At 39.4% G+C, this 23,610-nt stretch overlaps 2 protein-coding genes across 4 annotated transcripts in view; one reads left to right on the top strand and one right to left on the bottom strand.

Moving 5' to 3' along the window:
- LOC122667170 (alpha-1,3/1,6-mannosyltransferase ALG2) overlaps positions 1 to 23,610 on the top strand; it is a 40,587-nt gene that overhangs the window by 11,259 nt on the left and 5,718 nt on the right. For all 3 annotated transcript variants that reach the window (XM_043863393.1, XM_043863392.1, XM_043863394.1), the window contains exons 2-3: positions 4,218 to 4,224; positions 14,733 to 14,821. In XM_043863393.1, coding sequence (XP_043719328.1) covers positions 14,746 to 14,821 — 76 coding nt within the window. In that variant the 5' untranslated portion in view covers positions 4,218 to 4,224; positions 14,733 to 14,745. The remainder of the gene's footprint in view (positions 1 to 4,217; positions 4,225 to 14,732; positions 14,822 to 23,610) is intronic.
- LOC122667171 (phospholipid:diacylglycerol acyltransferase 1-like) lies at positions 12,036 to 12,665 on the bottom strand. Its single transcript, XM_043863395.1, has 2 exons — positions 12,415 to 12,665; positions 12,036 to 12,292 (listed from the first exon to the last, which is right to left on the bottom strand). The coding sequence occupies exons 1-2, from the start codon at positions 12,613 to 12,615 to the stop codon at positions 12,110 to 12,112; spliced, it is 384 nt and encodes a 127-aa protein (XP_043719330.1). The 5' UTR covers positions 12,616 to 12,665; the 3' UTR covers positions 12,036 to 12,109.

The following is a 23,610-nucleotide window of genomic DNA, read 5'->3' on the forward strand; positions in this document are numbered from 1 at the left end:
TTTGTTGTGTAATGATTTCTGCCAGAGAGAAATCTACCAGCGGCAACAACTGATATGCTAATAACTAGATGGAATTGGGGAATAACGGAGATGAGACTACGAAATACTCTTCCTTTATTGAACACTAAATATTGCTAATTGAGTTCTCTCCTTACATGAGGGTCTAGCCCTTAAGTTATAGTAATAGAGGTAAGGTTGGGCTATCCTTCCCTTTTTTATAGTTTCCTTTTCTGGGTGCACGGTTTTAGGAAAGTTCCCATTCCTGTTGAGATTCCCCTGTGAATCTTGGGATCTCCACGATTCTTGACGCAAGTGGGACCTTCTCTTGGTGGTTACGTAACTGACGTAGTGGGGCTTAACTTCATAAACGCCAGGCGTGTGGGAGTCTTCAAGCACGCCTGCAACTTCCTTTCCTTTGTGAATCGTGGGGAGTCCACGTGTACGGTCAAGATTTGAAGTACAAATTATGGCGTATCAAGTTTTAATGTTATGGTTGTCAAAAACTCAATTCAATATTTATTCCAATGACAATGGGTAATGGAAATTTCTCTTAAAAAAAAAAAAAAAACATATGAACCTGCAACTACCACAAGGTTTTAGTTGTAAAAATTATCCTGAAGTTATTACTTGCTGTTCTGGCCTGATGCCAGTGGGAATCAAGAGGATAATGGATTACGAACCCTATCCTACAATTTCCACTAGATTGGGTTTGTAATGAGGGAGTTACATGGCTTGAAACGAAACTGACTTGCCGTTGGTTGTTCCTGTCGAGTGGTTGTCGTTGTTGCTCTTGAACCCTTATTTAATTCTTAGTTTCCATAAACCTCTAATAGGGGTATATTAGTCATGTTAAGTCATGAATTATCAACACCGTACCACATAACGAGACTAATATAACGAAATGGGGCTGACTATAACAAATAACCAAAACTGAGGGGATGTAGCTGTATAATTTTGAAGCACATGGAGTCGATCTGTATTTTATATAAACCTCAGGGGGTGGCAATGTAATTTTCCCAACAAATTATAATAAATGCAAACCAATCACTTGATACATGTATAGACAGGGAGAGATCATGTTGAACTTCATATTTTGTGCAATTAAAATCATGAAATTCAAATTTTCATAGAAATTATTTGTACTTTTCAGTTTTGACATTTTTGGAAAAACTGTTTGAAGAGAAGAAAGATCCATAAATTCCAATCATTCAACCACCTTGTTCGATAGTTAGATGTGAAGAATTATATAAAATAGTACTACCTTTAAGATTTTTTGATGATTAGACCCCTATCTTGGGAGATTAGAAGGAAGGGAGGGAAAGATGAACAAAATCACAAAAATGTCAATCAAATGTTCAACTACATTGTTCTTTACTTGCAATTTGATTTTGGAAATCTCAAATTTTTTTTAGTAAAGAAAATCACAAACTCATAAAAACACGCAAAGGAGGAGAAAATCAGAAAATGCTTCAAAAGGTTACTTTAAAAAAAAATAAAAACGAAGTACAAATGCCTACTTATACAAGTGTCATTGCTTCATTGGCCAAGCACCACTTCATCAAGACTTTTGAAAGCTTAAATGTATGATAGAAATTGATGTGAGACGTTTGACGATCGTGTCAAAACTCAGAAGTAGAAGTTTAGTTTAACATTATAATTTAGTGCTTTAGGGGAAAGGTTACACGGCCGATATGGGCGATACCACTCGATACCATAACCGATTTGTGAAAACGTTCTAGAATCGACCTAGTATTGGGATCAGACAGCTGCAAAACCGATACCTCAAACCATGAGCCATGGGTATGGCTAGGGTTTGTCTTCGCTTCCTCCTAGGGAGAGAAAAAGAGAGAGAGCGCTTTACTCAGATTTTGAGCGAAAAGAATAAAACAAAATTACATGATTACCCCATACCCATAGTTGCATGTGTAGCCAGTAACCTCTGACCTACAAAGATCAAGAAGACATAAAATGGAAATTGGCCAATCTGTCAAACACATTATAGAGAAGATCCTCCCTGCCAGGCATCAGCAACACCATGCTACTATTCAGTAAATTCATTTTTCACCCAAAAAAAAAAATAAAAAAAATAAACGATCTATCCAAAAAAAAACTATTAAATAAAGTAAACGCAGTAATGTTTTTTCTTTTGGGGGCAAAAAGGTTTTTTCCGTTGGGGGCGAAAGGAGGAGGAGATTAAGGATTTGTATGGTAACCTTCAAAAAATTGGATTCTGGTGTTTTTTCTGATTCACCGTAAAACAGATTTCCTCGTAGCAATCACACAAAAATAGACGATCGACCTCCGTCTTGCAAGAGCCATCCTCTGCAGCTCTCTACTTGGCGCAAACCATTTCAGCAACTCTGCTCCACCGTTGGTGTTTCTCTTGCCACCGTCTTCTTGCGACCTCTGCTCCACCGTCAACGACGATCAGCAACTCGACTTGAAAGGCATTCTGCTTCTCATCTCTCTTGTTCTTCTACCACTCTGTGCTTTTACAGCTGCAAGGGCTGAAGTTATAACGCTAACAGCAGATACCTTCTCTGACAAGGTAAAGTCTGAGCTCGACTTCTTTTTCCTCTCTTGTTCATCCTTTTTTTTTTTGTTAAATTGAGGTGAGAGATCTATTCATTTCTTATCTCCTACAAAACTTAGGGTTTTGCATTCACATAGTCGTTTTTTGCTCTTTAATTTATTACCTGTGCTTCTGAATTGGTGTTTCGCAATTTTTTATTTTTTTTGGGTCTCTGTACTTTCAATCGTAGATTTATTTCTGGTTAGTGAAGAGTAGATTTCTGAATGGAATCAATTCGACTACCCGATTGATCCACTGTTTTGTGTCGATGGGGATCATTGGAAACAGTGCGATTCAGTTCCGTCAATTTTAGACCCTATTTGGGGTTAAATTGGATCTGCGACCTGCTTGAGCATTCTTGATAGTTAAAATGCTAGGCAGCCACTTGGAACCATTGATGTTAGAATTCAATCCCGTAGATTGATTTCATCCAGAACTGTGCAATTCAATCCATACAAGTTTCTGTTTCTCTGTAATAGCAGAAACAATTTTTTTACCAAACAACATTTGTTGGTATAGAATTACTCCAAAAATCCAGAAACAGAAAAAATCAATTCTTTCTCGGAACCAATTTTTGAAACGGAATGGTTGCCATACAGATCCTAAGTTACATTGGATATCTTGGACAAGACTGTGCAAGTCTAAGGAAAGGGGGGGGGGTCTTGGATTCTGGGATCCTTTTCGTTAGAATAGAGCTCTTCAAAGGTGGCATGGCACCCTATTTCTTATCCCAACTCCCTTTGGGCCCGTTTCGTCAAGGCAATATATTCCCCAAGCTCAAATTTTATGCAGGCCAAACTTGGACATCAGCCATCCTGGGCATGGCGTAGCGTTCTTGAAGGTAGAAAGGTGATTGAGAAGGGTCTTTTATGGAATGTTGGAAACGTTGCCGAGATTAATATATGGGGAAGTAATTGGCTTCCATCCTCTCCAAATTTTCAAATTCAAACCCATTGGCCGGTTGAATGTTAGGTGTTCAAAGTGGAAGATTTAATTGGTTTCCATCCTCTCCAAAAGCAGCGGTTCCACCATGACATACGAGTCTTCTCTATGAAGTCAGTTGTGTTTTTGATGAGTTCTTCACTTTGGAGAACGGTCAAAACATCAATTAGTCTCAAGAACCTAAAGAAAAATAGCAAAGTGAGAAACAATATTCCTTATTCCCAACGACGCAAGATTGAGATCCTCCAGTCCATCATCAATATTGCCCATATTTTCGGCATATAGTTGCCGTTCACTTCATCCGATACTCGAAGGGTTATGATGGGTCTGATCAAGAACAATTCTATGACTCCAGCACATCCAGTAGTGGCTCACCCAGGAATCAATTCGTTCCCTATCTTTGTTCAAAGTGCCAACGTCTCTCACTCTCAAGAAGGGATCCAGCCACATTTCAAGGAGGACCCAAACTTTGAACTAGGCATGCTGGCTTGCATTTCTGCGCTGGCACTTTATTACCAAGGCAATGTTTGGGCAGTAAAAGGAGGCGGGTTTGCTGTAGAGTTACCCCATTATTCATGGAGCTTCGAAGAACGACTTTCATCCTATCCTACCCAATAAAAGGGTTATTCTGAAGGAGGACCATGATCCCCTAGCTCTTCAATTATTTACTAGTGATGGAGGGGAGTCTTCAAAAAGAGCAAAGACTGACAAGAACACAACAATGATAGTTGAATTTGAGGCTCAGGTGACTGGCCAGAAACAATCACCAGGGAAGAAATGAAGGCCTTAGCTCTCAATAGTCAAGGGATTGGTCGCCCCTCGACTAAGCGAGAGATCCGCCAGTTGGTTAACACAGACCTTTTGTTTGCTTTCTGTCAGAAACTAAGAAGTCGAGTCCTTATCTCCACAATTTTTGTCGATCTCTCTCATTTTCGCTTCTTGTGTGTACGTCAACGACTAATGGTGCAGGTGAAATTCTTTTAATGTGGTCCAGTTCTGTCCAAGTTACTATTTTGTGACAAAATGAGTGGTGTTTTCATCCTGATACGTACTTCCCCGACTTGAATCAAACATGGACTATGACTTTCGTCTATATGAGCTGTATCGAAAACGCTAGGAAAGCACAATTTGAATCTCTTCTGAATATTGCTCCTTTTATTCAACATCCATGGTTCCTTGTTGGAGATTGAAATGCCTATCTTAGTCATGATGATAAAAGAGGAGAAAGATAAATCACCAATTCTCAACTTTCAATAACTTTATCAATAATGAATGTATCTTAGAGATCTTATATGCCAGTCTTCACTTTACGTGGGATAATTGGCAATTTGGAGAGAGTCGAATTGAAGACAAGCTGGATTGATTCTTTTCCATTGCAGAATGGCTCAATCTTTATCCTAATGCTATAGTGATTATTGAAATTCTTGCAACTTTGGATCACACAGCCATCATTTTACAAACAGAGAGGCACAAGCCTAGAGCTCCACACCCCTTCCAATTCGAGGATTTTTGGCTTATTGAACCGGGCTTTATGGATATTATCTCTTCCTCTTGGTTCTCTCACTCCTCTAAAGGATCTCCCTCTTTCAAGAAATGCAGCAAGCTCAGATACTTATAACAAATCCTTAGGGACTTGAACAAATACCAAATTGAAAATATTTTCTCTAAGATTCTGCCCCATATGAGGAATAATCAATGGTTCTTAAGTGAAAAGCATCAAATTGCTATCTTAAGGAAGTTGGCTCATCAAGAAGAGATTATGTGACAACAGAAGTCTAAAACCGAGTGGATCAAGAATGGGGACCGTAATTCCAAATATTTTCATCTATCAACCATCAAGAGGAGAGCAAGAAATGTTATCAGGTACATCAATGTAGATGGACGCACATTAATTGAGGAGACTGACATAGGCAAAGCAATCTCGGATTTCTATAAGGAGCTTTACTTGTCTCAAAATCCATGTTTGGATGAGAGCTACTTCATTCATTCCTATCAGGGGGAGAGCTACAACTGAGGACAACACCGATCTTACTCACCCAGTGTTGGATGAAGAAATCTTCTCCATGGTCATGTCAATGCCCTCTAATTAATTGCCTGGTCCTGATGGCTACTCAAGTATGTTCTTCCACAAAGTTTGGCTAGTGATTAGTAATGAAGTGTCTTCCTGTGTAATTTTTTTTTCAACAGGGGCATTCAGTCTGCAATTCAATCAAACTTACATTGCCCCTATCCCTAAGGTGGATCACCCTTCTTCGATTTTAGAATTCAGGCCAATAAGTCTCTACAATTTCATGTACAAATCATCTCTCGCATCATCATCAATAGCCTTCATCCTATTCTGAATCGAATCATCTCTTTCAACCAAAATGGTTCCATCACAGGTCGTTATATCCACGACAATGTTCTCATATGCCATGAACTCCTCCATAAAATCAAGAAAACCAGAAGGGGCAAGAAAGGATATTTTTCGATCGAGATTTACATGAATGAGGCATATGATAGATTGGAGTGGAAATTCTTGAGAAGCACTCTTTTGAATTGTGGATTTGATTATTCTTGGGTACATAGGGTTATGTTTTGTGTTGAGAACACTTAAATGGGTATTCTTCTCAATGGCTCCGCTCTTCCTTTGTCGGCCCTCTAGAGGACTCAGACAAGGGGACTCGCTCTTTTCTTATTTGTTTGTTCCTTGTGCGGAGGTTTATCACGAAGTTTGCCATAGAACTCAATGAAAAACACATTCAAGGTCTTCAATCAGTAAAGGAGGAGAGAGCACCTCTCACATGGCATTTGACGATCTTAAGAAGATCATTGCCCACTCCCTAGTAGCCCATATGAATCTGGCTGATGACTTGATTCTTTTTGGGGAAGCAATTATGAATGAGGCTCAAGTACTAAATGGGGTTTTGGAAACCTATTGTAAGTACTCGGGTCAGGCGATCAATCTTAACAAAACAAGAGCATAGTTCAGCCCTATCTGAATTCTACAATCAAGAAGCAATTGAGGAAATTCTTTCAGATTACTCCTACTTCTTCCCTTGACTCTTATTTGGGCATTCCATACATCAATGGGAAATTATCAAGAAGTCACTGTTTTAACTTGATCTCTAGATTCTCAAAGAAGCTTCAACATTGGAAGTCTCAATATCTCAGTCTGGCTGGTAAGTTAGTCTTGGTTCAATCAACCTTATCTGCTATGCCTCTATATGTCATGTCTTGTTTGAAGGTTCCATCTTCAGTGCAAAATTCTTTGGATTCTATTAGCATAGATTTTTTCTGGTCAATGGAAGTGATGCGATGGTTCCTATGATCTCTTGGAACACAATATGTCTTCCAAAAAGACACAATGGGTTAAAAGTTAAGATCTCTACCCCCCATGAATCAAGCTCTACTTGCAAAAAAAAGGGTGGGGAACTTCTCAATTCTTCTATTTCTCTTTGGAGTAGATTGATGAAAGAGAAACATTTCCCCTCTTGCTCTTTTCTTCAAGCAAAGTGCCCCACTACTGCTTCTTGGGGTTGGAAATCCATTTGCTCCTCAAGAGATCTCATTCGTAAGGGACTTTTTATACAAGTTGGCAATGGTTGCTCAATAAATTTGTGACAAGATTATTAGATCCCTAACTGTCCCCCACTTGCACTTCCATTTCCCCTCCCCAGCAACGCCCCTCTCAGTGTCGCCCAACTCATAGATCGTTACACCAATTCACGGCTGAGGGACATGCTTTTTCATTGGTGGCCACCTGACATCGCATTCAGAGTTATTTCCATCCCCATACCCATCTTCTCATCTGATGACAGGTTTGTCTGGGCAACAACATCTAATGGTATCTTCACTGTGGCCTCCGCTTACATCATTGCTATCAAGGGCTTCACTCATGCTTCACATTCATATTGGCTCAAGATATGGCATCTCCCGACAGCTCCAAAGACTCAACATCTGATTTGGAAAATCCTCCACCAAAAAGTTCCACTCCTAGATCTTCTTAACAACAGAGGTTTCAATTTGAATCCCGTATGTTACATCTGCCAATGACACAATCAAACCGCCAATCATCTGTTTATGGAATGTCCTTCGAATCAGCAACTCTGGCATCAAGCGAGTCTTCTAATTCATTTTAGGGATGAAACCATCACCACCGGTATCATTAGTTTCATTAATAATCTGATCCTTCATAACAGAGTCAACAGTCTTAAGACCTCTTTGTATTGTAACATTATTTAGAATATTTTGATAGGATAACGGGATCTTATCTTCAAGCATCAAAGCTTCAATTCTAATGAGATTATATTAAGAGCTCTCTCGGGTGCTAAGGAATATGTCCCCGACTAACTAAAATCCTATCGCACAAGATCTCATTTCGTCAGGTGGTTTTCCTCATCTAATTCATGTGTCAAATTTAATGTGGATGGAGAAAGTCAAGGCAATCCTGGCAGGGTTGGTATTGGAGGAGTCTATTGAACTTCTAATGCATCCTTTATCTGCTGTTTCTCTATTGGCATTGGATGGAATAATGCGCTAGTTGCCAAGGCCATTACAGTTCGGTATGCTCTCTTGTCAGCATTAAATATGAACATCGGAAAGCTGATCTTCGAAAGTGATAACTTACTGGTTGTGAACATCTTAAGCTGCAGAACGCAAGCCATTCCCTGGAGAATATTCCCAATTATAAAGGACTGCTTCCAACTTTCTCATATGTGGAAAGCAATTCACTTCAAGCATACTCTTAGAGAAGCCAATTCGGTTGCGGATTGTTTAGCTACATTAGGTGATAGAACCCAGGACAAGCTCTTTTGACAAGACTCCGTCCCACTGTATTTTTCTTTCTTTGTATATCGACTCTATCGGAACAGTGTTCCATCGTTAATGAATTTATTTTATAAAAAAAAGCACTACACGAAGTCTGCCCTTTGTTAGCAGAAACACGTTTTAAATGCGCTTAAAACGCTGTCTGCGTTTTTTACCGTTTAAAACGCTGTTTGCCGTTTGATTGCAAAGTACATGGGAAAAAACCGCAAACGGCACACCCCTTTGTTTTAAACACCGTATACCGTTTTTTTAAGGTAAAAATGATAAAAAAAATTCCCAAATCTCAAAACCCCAAAATCACATTCACGATTGTCGCCTTTCCTTGCCCTTCGGCGTTCCCAATCTTGCACCTCGCCGTTTCGTGCAAACCCTGGCCTACCCTAATTGAAGGAAAAAACATACAATCGAAGGAGAGAAGTTAGAACATCAGCTCGGAGATTGCAGACCGAGACTAAATGTTCGTTCTTTGAGGGTTGGGATTTGGGAACTTGGAACGGTGAATATTGTCTGCTGCTCTCCTCCTTCTCCTTCTCTGGTCTCCTCTGTTTGCAAACCTAGCTTCTATTCCTGACTTGGTGCCACGTTGTCTTTGAACTCTGAAGGTGACCGGTTAGCGTTGTCTTGCCCGTATCTCAAACTTCATATCAGAATCTGTTCAGCCCTATTGCTAGAAAATATCAGTTTTGTTTCAAATTAAGATTCAATTTGGGGAAAAAAAAAAGAAATTTGCATTCAATGAAAATGGAATGTTTGGTCCATAGTTGGAAAACCAGGTTTTGACTTGGGCGAGTCACCCGAGTCGACTCAACATATAGTAAAACCTGGTCAAGAGTCGTGTAGACTCGCCCAGTATATAAAAGGACCAGACTCGGTCCGAGTCTGTCCGAGTTTCAAGTGACTCGGTATTTTTACCGATTCAAATAGAAACTCGTCGAGTCTAAACTCTAGTCTCTCTCTCTCTCTCTCCCTGCTAGCCGACGCATAACCTTCTTTCATTCAGTTATTATCCTCTATTGCATCCATTTTCATCTTCAACGATGGTTGAGGCCCTGCAGCCAGAAACATGAGAAACTCATATCCTCTCGCTCCTGGTCTCGAGCACTATGAGAAATTAAGAACTGTTTGCCACTAGAGATCGGAGATGACGCTTGTTTCTGTCTTCTGTTGCCAGTGATCTGCCCATCGCTGAATATAGAAGGTAAAGGGAAGCGAGGGAAGAATGGAACGGTATTCTATTGAAGCATGGTAGGATTCCTTTTATTTTTTAAGTCAAAGTTCATTTAAAGACAGAAATTGGGGAGAACTATCAATCCCAATTGGAGACTTCTTCTTGAATACTATAATCGCCTATCGCTCCAGCAAAGATTTCGGATATCTCACATGGAAACCCTAAATACAAGTTTGGAAAGCTTTTGGATCTACAAAGCAACTCTTTGAACATTGATTGGCTTGAAATGCTTTAATCCTTCAAAGCAGCAGATTACATCCATCGCATTACAGAATAGGAGCTTGAAACCCTCTCTCATGGAAGAACAAGATCCAGGTATCTCTCTGCGGCCTGCGCAAGTAATGGATGTCTTGTTTCAACGACACTTCCTCATTGATACTACGTTTTCATCCTTCAAATCAGTGAAATTCGATTTGAACTTGCTCTCAAAACTCTTTAAGCATGGTGTTTTGCAATTACTGTTGTATACCTGGATTTTTAATTCATATTACATTAAATAAAATTAATAAAATACATGACTCGCCCGAGTCACCAGGTTTTGAAGAGGGCAAGTCGAGTAAAAAAACCTGATTTTCCAACTATGTTTGGTCTGGATTTATCAGAAACAGTTGAGCATATGTCCAAAGTCCATACTCTTTTGTTCTGTTTCTCTTTTGATTTTAAGATGTTCTGGTTCTGTTATAACTCTTGAATCAACCCACATGATAAGAGTGGTGTGTTTCCTGCCATGGATATGCGTGGTGTTTTGCACATTTGACAAGCCCATTCTAACACAAATAGGTTGGTTTTGTTTTATATTAATTAAATTCTGCACGACTAATTGATTTTGTTGCTATTCATATAACACCAATTCTGTAACAACCGAGCTTATGCTGGCACATGAACTCCCAGTAGAATGGACATGGTAGGTGCTTTCTAGGGTATGAGCAGACATGTAAGGATTTTACCCCCAAAAAAAAAAAGAGCAGTCATGTAAGGATTACAACAAATTCAAAAATGCAAACTAAGGTTTCTTTCTAATTTCTTCATCATTGATGATGTTGGATGATAACAGATTGTATATATTGGACGTTTGGAACTTATAATAGGTGTTAAATATATATGCATTAATGTTGGATGTTTTGTTATTTTGAACATTAGATGCAGGTATTTAAGTAATATTTCCTCAGTTTATAAGAGTATACTGCCTTTTTTTGGTCCCCTTTTTTTTTTTTGAAATCTACGCGTTTAAAACACGTACCCTCCGTTTCCGTTTTCTAACCATTCTCCGTTTTTTTGACCATTTTCTTGACTGCTGTTTCTGTTTTTGCTAACTATGAGTCTGCCCGAGTAACATGCCTCCTCATTCTTTCTCTGGTTCTCCTACGTGGAGGTAAGGCCGTTGGAGATTGTTGGTGATCAGGAGTATCAGTTGCCACATGGTCATAATGCTTGATGGTCGTATCAGGGAACATTTCCCAAAAAAATTATGTGCTTTTTTTTCATCAAACGAATATAGAAGATTCCGACACTTACTCTTTCACACCCTCTCGTAGTCTCTCCCTCCTCTCCAGTCCCAAATCCCTCTTTGATATCTCTGAACTCACATCTCCCTCATCGCGAAGGCACACTTGTCGCCTAACGGTTGTAGAAGCTCCTGGAGGTAACGTCTCCTTCCTTTTCTCCCTCCCCCCCTCTCTCCATGACGTCAAATATCTGATTTTTTCCTATTTGCGGGTTTTTGCTTTGTCCTAAAGTTTGTGGAATTTTTGATTTGCATTTGTTTATAGGGAATCTTACATCTCTCTTGTAGGTATGTCTCTTTCCTGTTTTCTCTTTCTCTCTCTCATGGATGCTTCCTGCGTATATGGTTCGTCTAATTTTGTTAAAAAATTGGGGATTTTTTGTGGGGTGCGTTGCGATCACAGAATTATTTTATGATCAAGGGGTACTCTCTTCCCGTGACTTCAAACAACCTCGTCCTCACCTTCACCCCTGCCAACCACTCCTTTGCCTTCTTAAATGCCTTAGAAATTGTTTCGGTCCCTGATACCCTGATCACTGATGATGCCCGAACTGTTAATCCTTTAGGGGGATTTCATGGTCTGTTGAATGAAACCTAAGAGATGGTTTGGAGGGTGAATATGGGTGGACAATAAGTGACAACCCAGAATAACCTTAATCTAGTCTTACATTAGGTAGCCGAACTCTAGAAGTGTACTTTGTTGTAGCCAAGTAATGGAGAGTGAATACCTTCTTGCTATGTGAATCAGACAAGTTCTACAACTTTTGTTGTTAAAGATCTTAATTACAAATTCAGACTGTAGATGGTCAGTGAATCTTGAAAGGGGGCAATACTTTGAAGAAACTAGGGTTCTCTTCTATGTGGGCCCATTATCCGTAGGAATTTGTATATTGTCTTGCATCAAAGCCACACACAGTAAAATACCTAACATTGCGTAGTAGTTAAATAGAACAAACCTGAAAACAACAATATCCGCTTCAGAAGAGAAGAGTCCCGAGACTGCTTTTGGAACACCTAAAAATGGCCCACCAATGTTCATCACTGCCTTTATATGCTAAGCGCACCAATCTGACCCATCACCACCACCCATTGGAGCTGGTGACTCAACCCACTTCATGAAATGCAAAAAGTACAGAACTCCCATTGAATGTGGAACAACAACCACCTTTGTCCCACCATTTGTATTTACCATGAGTTCTCTATTGCTTTTTATACTGCTCAGGGTTTGGTCCCGCACCTAATCAGTCAAATTTGACAGACGTATAAAAGAGATAGAATAGAGATTCATAAACTAAAACAAGAATAAAAAATGATACAAACAAGAATGCAGAAAAGGAACTGTCATAGTGAAAAGAGTACTTCAGTGTTCTGGAATGAAAGTCTCCAATCATACGCAGCCATGTACATTGTTTTCTCCTCATACCCAAGCCGAGCCAAATTGGCGATCAGAACTACCCACACAAAATAGTCAGCTGCAAAGTAATCTGCTGCAACAAGTCCAGTGACCGGCCTAACTCTTGTACCAGAAGGATCCAGTCCAGTTTCATTGTCCAATGACATATGCTCTACCCAACATAGAGGTCTACATAACACCAAACAAAAAGGCCAAAGAAATATTCCCTGAGTTATCAATTTCACATTTGTACTGTAAAAAGTAAAATGCAGAATGACTCTGATGAAGTAACCACAACATGATTCATCGTGAATATGACCGATTCAATGATAATTGATTATAAAACATTTTAGGGATAATTTTGTTTACACGGCCCTTTTGAGATAAGCTTATCTCAATGGTCCACTATTTTAGCCATGTGGCAGGATAATGTGGCAATTCTGACCGTTGCATACACAGGTCTAGGTTTGGGTTAGCCACATGTCAAATTTCAGAACGTAATTCAATCAAACACCTTTTGTGTATTGGAATGCATCATTATATTTTTCAGCCGTCCGTATGTGGACGCTTGTTTTCAACATCTGATTTGATTTCACTTCTGTGATATGGTGAGTAAAATGTATTTTGCATGTTTCTTGTTCTTTAGCAGCGGTTTTGATCTTAAATAAGGATGTATTTTTTTGGGTGCTCAATCTTCAAATAAGTTCTAAGTCTTTTCCAGTCAATAGATGGGGTTGTCCTGGGTATAGCAATATGGTTTTGTTGAGTTATGTTTTAAGTGGTTTTTTGTGTCGAGACAGTTTATAGTGAAGGAGATGATTTCCTAGTTTTCTATGTGTCAGTTATCAGTTGAGCGTCTTGTTGACAAGTGTTTTTCTATAAATCTGTCTAGACACATAGATGATTTCCTGGTTTTCTGTGTTAGTTATCAGTTGAGCTTCTTGTTAACAAGTGGTTTTCTATGTGTCTGATATGAAGTTAAGAACAATTAATATATGATTCTACAACTACATTTTCCTAACGATGCAATCAAACTATTCTATGATGTGCTCAAACTGAGCTTGAAGCCTACCAAGCTTGCAGTCAGCCAGAACAAATGTTCATCCCATATAGGAAGATAAAAGAATCGAAGGCAAGGGATCACTAGTAAAAACAGAAATGGGTGTGGGTGTTTCGTTCTCAAACATATTAAGACATTAGGTTGGCTCACTGTTACATGGTTGTGTTGATTGATCATAACGAGTACAGATACTTCATCAAAGCCACCTACCTCAGCAACCCATAAGAAGATCAACGAATGAAAAGAAGATATGGGAGCTCCCTTCAGTCCAAAAAAGCTGGTAAGAAATATATATTGTTTTGGGCTGTAAGGAACCCCCATTTCTGCAATTTTTTTATTCTCACACACGAGAGTTACAAACAGAGATAAGGATATAAGACAGAGGACACATGGTGATGTACTTCAATTTTGACCTTTTTTTTAATTATGGTGAGTACTTTAACAATCCTGACTGGGATTAGATCTATTCTGGTTCTAGTTTTACCTTATTTGGTACCAGTATTTGGAATCAGAGCCTATCACCTCCTGGGGTTGATATCAATACAAGGAAGAAGCTAGAAGTTCCTTACTTTACTGGACAAAGAGATCTGCTCCTATTTCTTGATTGGTTGGATTATCTAGAGGAATATTTTGACTGGTACAATCCAACAGAGGCACAGAAGCTTGGGTTTGTTACTTTGTTCACTTCCGATTGACTGGTTATGCTAAACAATGATGGAAATCCCATGAAGGGAGACTCAGAGCTAGAAGATGTGAACCTAGGACTTGGGAAGAGATGAAACACGAGATGCTGACAAGTTCCTACCGGAATGTATGCAAAGAAAGCTTTCCTTTCAACAGGATTACCATCAAAAGACATTTACAGTTGAAGAGAACTTGAAACATTTATTGCAAAAGTTTGAAGCCACGTATGGTCCCCTCTACCCTCCACCTCCAACGGATGCTACCATGGAAGTCGTTGAAGTTTTGATTATTTATGTGCCTGTTGCATAGTGAATATATGCCCGTATTTTTGTAGATTAACTTGTATTAAACATGCACTATATTATTGCCGTCCCCCCCTCCCCCCCCTTTTTGCTCCAAAATTTTAAAAGTATTATTGACATCTAAATGGTCTAAATCTGTTTGCTACCTGTACGTATCCCTATTTTTTTTTCTTCTGTTGTACCCAAATTTACTAACCATGCTTTGCACTGCTCAACGAAGAGTGCAAGGAAGAAGGGCTAATAACAAAACAATGGAGAAGAAGAAAGGAAAGGGAGTCGAAAGCTCAAAGTTGAACGTTGCCATCATTCATCCCGATCTTGGAATAGGTTTTTGTCTCTCTTTCCCTCTCTGTTTTTTCATTCTTTATCACTTCTCTTCTAGATTGCCTTGAATTAATGTGTGGAATGAACTTTTTGTTTTTAAAAGTTATATTTGCCAAACTCTATGAATGCTTGGTTCTTGCTTCTGTGATCGTGTATTCCTTTTAAGTTTTGCTGAATATGCTGATTTGTTTAATCTACAGGGGGGGCGGGGTGGATCTTGAGACCAATATTTTATTTTCAGTCATCATAAATATGCTGAATTCTACCGACCACCGGAGTTCAATTCGATGATATCCATTATGTTATAGCCTAAATACGGTACTATTTTTATGAATTCACCAACACAAAATAATGTCCTGGAGAGAGAGGAAAGTGAGAAGAAAATTTATAATTTTTACTAGGTTTTGGTGCATAGTTGTTACGGTGTCTAGGCGATCCAAGGTGTTGGACGCAGCCTGGACTCAAAACGACACCAAGAAGGTCGATGCCTAAGGTGATATCTTGACAACTATATTTTGGTGTTATTGTCTGCTTTTTATGAATTTACCTTTCTCTGGGTATCCCTGTTGGACAGCTTATCAAATCTTTGAGAACAATTTATTGATACATCATAGTTGGCACGCCGTCTAGGTGACCCAAGGCGTTGGAGAGGGTAAAAAAGCAAGGCGGTACCATCAAGGCGCCTGCCAAGTCGACCAAGGCGTCTGGACGCCTGGTCAACTATTTTGCATATAGAATTTGGGTATAGTTGAGCACATGGACACACATCTCATAGCCATATCCCTCTTCTTTAGTATGAACTTTGAGGATCTTGGTACCATACCTATTGTTTGACTAGAGCATTTATGTCAAGCTCAGATAACACACCTGTGCTTGTCAACACAGAAATTGTCAATGTCAAATTATTTTTAGCCCTGCATGCCCTAGAAGTCGAGGCATTTGAGGGCATTGTTGAGGACATAGGTCAAAATGTTTTCGGACAGTAGCTCAGTCTGCAAAATGGTTGCAATTCAGAATGTCAACCAACCGATCACCCTTTGGCCTTGAGACAACCTGTAGCATTTCGTGGGTGTTTGTGGAGTCAACCTATATGGATGTCACATGCCATTCATTTAAAAAGCCCTTACACTAAATGAGACCTAAGAAATGCGTACCTAACCTGTATCGAAGTGGGAAGTTAAAAATATCAATGGCGTTATAACATATTTTGACATAAAATTTGTTTTATAATTCAATATTTCAAAGCCGTATGAAATATCTGTTATTTGGAATTGGGCTTTGGTGACTAATGTCCTTGAAGACCTGCCTAAAGGAGCGTGGTGAAAATACTCCGCGTCTGTTTTGTGGTCTCAAATGATTTATTTATTGCATATACATGTTCACATGTGATCCATATTAATAACTTTTTGCAACACTAATATGGGTCAGATGGATGTGAGCTTGGTGGGGACAACACAACTTCAAATTATTGTGTTTCTTCTTCTAATTGTACTGAGAATAGGTATATTGACTGGGTCCATACCTGGCCCATATTTATGGGATTGTTTAATTCCAATCTTCCAGCCTATATTCTGCCCAAGGATGACTATCGGCCAGCCTTATTTGGGGGAGAATATAGCTATCGATCTGCTGATTTTATGGAGATACCTAAGAGGACAGGTCGTGTGGTCCCACAGCCAGCTAGCTTGGAGATGAAGTTGAAGATACCATGAGAGGAAGTTTTTCCAGATTTCGAGTGGGCTCCCATGGCCAATACGTGGAGAAGAGCATAGGAGAATATTCTCCAGATTTGGTGGGCCCCAAGGCCAGCTTGCATGGAGGGAATAAAATAAGAGATTGATGGAGAAAAGATGCTGCCTTGGAGGGATTTAAGCAATCTTGGATTTGTTGGAAAGCTAAATGAGTACCTGCCGTTCATTCAACACTACTACAACCAGAGCACGCATTCGTCGACCGGCAAAAGCGCTTTTTCAGTTTGTTATGGGTTCCAACCAAGGCCCCCATGGACTTGGTAGTAGATGGTTCAGATGGTGGTTGTGTCCTGAACCGAGGTAGTGGCACATCTACGTTAGAAGCGGCTAAACAGCTGCGAGCCGTTAGTTTCCTGGAGAACGGTGGTACCACCGACAGGTTGTTGATACTCTGAAGTAAGCTTTCCAACAAATCCAATATTGCTTAAATCTGATTTATATTGAAGGAGTTATGTTTCGGTCAAACCTTATTTGGTGTGCGCAAATGCTGTCAAAATTGCTCTGGATGAAAATATTTTTTTAGACATTAAAACAAATGAATATTTTACCACACTTTTGTTTTTAGCAATGTTTTACCATATTAATATTTATGGAATTTTTAGATTTGAGAAAAACCCCAACAAGTTGAAAATTGCACCTACCGTAGAAAATCCAATTTTTGTTCTTGAACTGGGAGTTGACTTTTTATCCTTTTGGAATTTGATTTTTTAATTATTTTTATTGGATTCAAATAAAGGGTATTTTGCATAATTATTATTAATAATATCTTAAGTAAATGAAATATAAATAAATTTCATTTACTTAAATGATATTATGCACAAAGTTTAATATTTCGCGATATCTCGGTATCTCGGGCCTACCGAGATATCTGAGATACCCGAAATATCGCGAAATATGACCGAAATATTACATTTTTTCTACAATATTTCGGGGGTCCATCTTGGGGGGTATTTGGCCATATCTAGGCCTGAAACTTCATGGACAACCTTATTTAAGCTTAATAAACACATTTAAACCATAAAATTGCAAAAATATGAATTCAAATTGGTGTTTTGGGCTTGCACCCTTGATTGACATACGGTCGCCGACCCTAATGTATAAATAGTTAAATACACATAGATTAGGCAGTTAATATTTAATAATAATATTTAATTTCATCACATATCAAGTTAAAGCCAATACACATTGATGAGTACCATGATTATCATAAACTCCATAATATTCAATAACTCAAAACTCAATAGCTCAAATGCTTAAAGCCTTAAAGGTAATACACTAAGTGTCAAAGTCACAAGATTTGCAAGTCACAACTCACAAGTTCATAGATCAATGAAATCACAACTTAAGTTACAAATTACAAGTGCTAAACTACTAATAGTAGTTGCTGTGCCTCCCTGGATCAATCCCACTCATGCCTCGCTGGAGTCGGCGTCCATTGCTCTCTGTTTGAAGGACATATGTGGACCACGGTATAGAATCGGAGAAGAAACGAGTGTAGTCATCCACAAGTGTCACGTAAATGGAATCATCAACATACTGTAGGTAACCTATCCTAGGATATAAGCTAGGGTTACCAATCGATCCAGTCCGTGAAGAAGATGATCCACGGTGATATGATGTTGGCGACGGCGCAAGAGGCGATGGCATTAGCTGCATGTATGGTTGGTGAGGTTGGTAGCTAGGTCCGCTAGGGTATGCAAAGATGTTATCTACAAAAGATGATCCAGTATGTCCCTGGGATTGGGACTGGTAGTCATAGTCCCCTACCCCACTAAACTGCCCATATGATGATGATCCATATCCATATCCACCGTAAGGTTGTGATGCACCATAATCCAATGCCAATGGAGTGGTATGTGCGTCAAAAGATGGGGCACGCCAATGTCCAGTCGGTCCTCCCTCCCTATCACCCATACTCAAACCACCAACAAAACTAGATAGGTTATCAATGCCTATGTGATCAGATTGCAACTGTGTTTGTCAACCCCTACGCTTCTTGTTGTATGCATGTAGGGGGCCTCTTGAGGGTGGGGGTGCTGGGGCACGTGCTCCGTGGTCCGTATCTTGTGTGGCATGATCAAACTGTCTCTCCAGTGAATCGGAGTGGCTCTACAGGTGTCGTATTCTGGGCCTTCTGGCCTACCACATAACGCTCTCGCATGCCGTCAAATTCTTCACCAGCATCACCACCACCAGCATCACCATCACCACCACCAGCATCATCATCATCATCACCATCATCATCATCATTTGAGGGCTTAGACCAGTCTTCATCATCAGCAACATTGCCACTAGTGGGCTGGAATGGTATGGGTGAGGCTTCCCTTGCATGTATCTGACCCTTGTCAGCCATATACTCGTCCACATCAGCACCAATCTCAGAAGCTATCATGGGGTCGGGCCTACCTCCCTCCTCATCCAACACTGGCTCACCTCTATCCCTCACCCAATCCACAATAGGGTCTTCATCGTCTGAGTCAACTTGAAAGATGTCAGTTAGATCAATGGTGCCCCTCTGTCCCTTATGTCCCATGCGTATGTGTTGCAGTTTCAGCCTCAAGTTGTAGTGCACATACACCATGTCAGATAAACGTTGAGACCCCAATCTGTTGCGCTTCTTGGAGTAGATGAGTGCAAAGGTACTCCAGTTCGTCTCACAACCAGATGCAGAACATGTTTGGGCAAGGACTTTAATTGCTATTCTTGTTCAGCCGATTCCCCATACAACACCTACCATTCAGCTGCATTACAAGTTTACAACAAAAAAGACGTGTCAAATGTTGTTTCAACTTTCAAATTTCAATACATATGTAATTTAAAACTTAAAAGAATTACCAGCATCACCACGTGCTCTGCCTCGTATCGCAGCCTCAGTTCCAAAACTTCCCAATGCATCCCTAAATACCTTGATCCACACCCATGTGGAAAATTAGTAAGTACTTCACTACTTATTTGAAAGCATCAATAAGTTGAGTTTCCAAATGAACTCACCTCATTGTTGCAAATTGCTTGTAGTGCACCATCTGGCTCCAACTTCTTCACTACTTGTTTCACAGCATCAATAAGTTGAGTTTCCAACCCAAGCCTATTGTTATATTGATACTTAGGGTTCAAGTAGTATGCTGAAATATGCCATATAGAATAGAGGTATTGTCAAATGCATAGGTAATTAGTAAATAATAATACTATGAATTAGTAAACATAAAACAAATTTACTCACCAGCCTTATGTAGTGGATGCATAAGTTGATTCCCCCAGCGAACATTTATGATATCTAAGAAGTGTTTGCTACTGCGAGGAGCCACACTATAGACATTATCTTTCATCAAGTCTATTGCAGCATATAGGACTGGCATGGTTGGGCCCTTCAGAGCGGAGTCAGCAACATGTAGAACTTTAACTACTGGCTCCAAAACTTTCACCACTTTGCTTAGTTTGGTCCAGAAGTCCTCAGATGACATCGTTGCTTGTGCTTCCCTCCCATTTGCAGTCTTGGAACCCTTCCATTCAAACCACTCCTCAGAAGCAAACATGCTTCTCAGCCCGGCCTTCTTTGTCTCAATGCTTTTGAGGGCAATGTAGTTGGTGGCAAATCTTGTGATGCCAGGCCTAACCAAGTCACCCCCACATTTTTCCCTCAATAGATTGAGTGCATAGGAGTGGTTGCATACAAAGTTGGTGACTTGTCTTGCACGTTCAACCACAGTCTTTACCAACTTTGACTTTCCCATATCTTTTAGCATTAAGTCAATGCAATAGGCTGCACAAGGAGTCCAGAAGAGCCGGTAATTACTATTGTTCATCATTTTCTCACCGGCCAGCTTGAAGTTACTTCCATTGTTCGTTACAATCTGGATAACATTCTCAATACCCACATCTTTTTCCACTACTTCCTTTAACAATCTGTAAATATATTTTGCATCCTTTATCTCTTTGGATGCATCCATAGATTTGAGGAACACTGTCCTCCCATCACAATAAACCATGAAATTGATGATGGACTTTCTTGTAGGCCCAGTCCATCCATCTGCCATTATAGTCACTCCATATGTCTCCTACATATTCCTCATCTCACTAATGTACTCATCAATCTCACTCTTTTGTTGAGGTAGATAAACATTCATTACCTCATATGGGGTGGGGCCCTTGAATCCTGGGCCAGCCTCTACAATGGTATCTATCATGGTATCATAATGGGGGCCTTGTGCAGTGTTTGCTGGGATGGTATGGTATAGCATCCACTTAGCTAATGATTCTTTAACCAATCCCTTCATCCCCTTCCATGCTCCTTTGATTCTGGGTTGACTGCTTCCTTTCTTCTTATGCAATTTAGGATCAGATGTTGATGGTGGTACTGGTACTGGTAGAGGTATTGGGGCTGCCCTCACACTTTGTGATCTTCTAAAAGGATTCAAAGATCTAGGACCTCCAAAACTGCCAGCTCCTCCACTACCCCTTACTCTTTGTCTCTGCTGATCATCTTGAAAACTTACTCTACTCCTTGAAACAGTCCGCCTAAAATCCTTAGCCTCCTTTGCTGTTTGTATGTCATCAGGTACTGCAATGTCATCATCATCATCATCATCATCATTGTATCGTCTTCCTCCTCCTATCGAACTCCTTACTGTATCCTCAAGTTGTTCTCTTATCCTTTGCTTGTCAGCCTTCCTCTTATTCTTTCCCCTCAAACTATCACCAATCTCCCTGGCTACTTCAGTAGGGACCATATGACAACCTACAACATATTTAGATCCTCTAGTCAGATGTTGTTTAAGTCTATTGGACCCACCTCCCATAAATTGCATGTGACAATAGTTACATATAGATTTTCTCTTATCCCCATCAATGGGAGTGCCATGTAACCATGCAATGTCACCCCTATGTTGGCTGGCTGGTCTCTCTTGTTCCCTTTGTTCTCTTTGTTCCCTCCGCCCCCTTTGTTGACTACTTTCCCCCACCTTTTGCTTGTCCTTCGCACGTTATCTGTCACGATCCACCAAAATGATACTTATTTACTGCAATGTAACACAAGTAATTAAAAAAGTTAACGTAGATGCACTTCAATTGACACTTTTAGATTACTAATACACTTGTATAGTTATTTAATATTTTTCCCCTAACCCTTGTATTTTTCACATAATTAAAACCAATTTTTTATATATAATGTTAATATAACTATTGACCTAATACTACAAAACCAAAAATTAGTAAACATAATATACATGTAATGCATTTCAAAACATATAGAAATAACTTTCATATTTTTTAAACTTAAAACTCATATTTTTCCTTATTTATTTCTGTTTTTTTAATTTTTTATATATTTTTCTTAATTTTTGAAAATTAAAATAATTATTTAAGAGCAGAAAAATAAATCCGATACTGTGAAGCCGTAGATCAGCCATTGGTGTCTAACATATATTTAATTCATTACCATCTAAGTCATATTACCCCTAATTATTTCCTATTTTAGTTGTAGGAAAATGAATTTTTAAAACCAGAAAATTAAAAAAAAAATACATATGGGAAAAAAATTTCGACACTGTGAGGCTGTAGATCGGCCTCCGGTGTCTAACATATATTAATATCATCAACATCCAACAACATTTGTACAAAGTATTTTAAAAAAAAATAGTTTTAGAGAAATAGAATTTACCTTAAATAGTGAAAATAGGCTTGGATGATGAGCTTAGATGACCCTCTAACGTCTTCCCGGCGACAAGGAGCTTCAACAATGCTTGGATGATGCTTGGAAGGGAGGAAGAAGAGCAAAAAATGAGGAAGAAGAGAGAAAAATAGAGTTTCAGCAGCTCTCGGTCGAAATATCGACCAAGAGCTGCGAAATATGGTATAAAATGGCCCCTCACGTGACACTATTTGTCATTTTTTCAATATCTCGCGATATATCGTGAGGTCCACGATATTTCGTCGATATATCGTGAGATATCGACGAAATATTGTATTTTTTTTGTTTCGGATTGGTTTCGTATCTCGGCAACCATGATTATGTATGTCAATCCTAGTTTTTGGCATAAATGTCTGTATACCAAGGTTTCCCATCGAGATGACCGAGACCACTGAGATCTCGAATTGAGTTCTCGGCGAGACAATGCATTCCTCCTATTTCACCTTTCATCTTGTCTCGGTGTTTCAAGAAAGCGAGATATTATCGAGATCTCAGTGAGTTTTGGTTTCAAGACTGCAAGTTGTATGTGCAAACAAAGTATTCTGGTCACAATGTGCTGCATTTAGATTCGAGATCATAACTTCTCCTATCGGACTCGGATTGAGCTGATTCTTGAGGCATATGAAAATAGACTTGAATAAACTATATGTTTTGAGCTTCAACCCAAGTAGTGAGGAAGACCTCGAAAAGTGGTGATGTAGATTTTGGCCAGAGGAAGAAGCAGAAGAACCATCGAACTAGGTCCTTTTTGGGCAAGAACTGGACCAACTCGAGCCAACCCAGCAGGACCAGTTTGAGCCAGCCCAGCAGGGCTTCTAGAAGCTGCCCAAAGATGCTCCAAGATTTTGACCAAGGTTCAAGATCTCGGGTTTCGACCGGCCAAAAACTGAGATATGGTTGAAACTGGTCGAAACCAGTGATTTTTTCCTAGCGAACTCGAGTTGGTGGTTTTGAGGCCAAAAAATGTTTTTTTTGATCTGGCTTTTTGTATACAGCCTGTTTTTGACATTCTAAACCCAATGCATGAACTATTTTCACCAAAAAAAAAAAAAAACACTCAAAATGGTACTTGTGGTTTTTGACCCAAGTTTACTAGTGTATATACCGAGAGTCATAGTTGTCAAGCCAAACACTTATTTATGCCAAATATCATTTAAGTAAATGTTTTTGTATTTCATTTACTTAAGATATTATTCATAAATAAGCAAATACCACCTATTTGAATCCAATAAAAATAGTTAAAAAATCAAATCCCAAAAGGATAAAAAGTCAACCCCCCAGTTCAAGAACAAAAACTGGATTCTCGGCGGTAGGTGAGCTTTTTAACTTTCTAATGTGGGGTTTTTTCTCAAATC

Source organism: Telopea speciosissima, chromosome 7 (genome assembly GCF_018873765.1).
Source record: "Telopea speciosissima isolate NSW1024214 ecotype Mountain lineage chromosome 7, Tspe_v1, whole genome shotgun sequence".
Classification (NCBI taxonomy): Eukaryota; Viridiplantae; Streptophyta; class Magnoliopsida; order Proteales; family Proteaceae; genus Telopea; species Telopea speciosissima.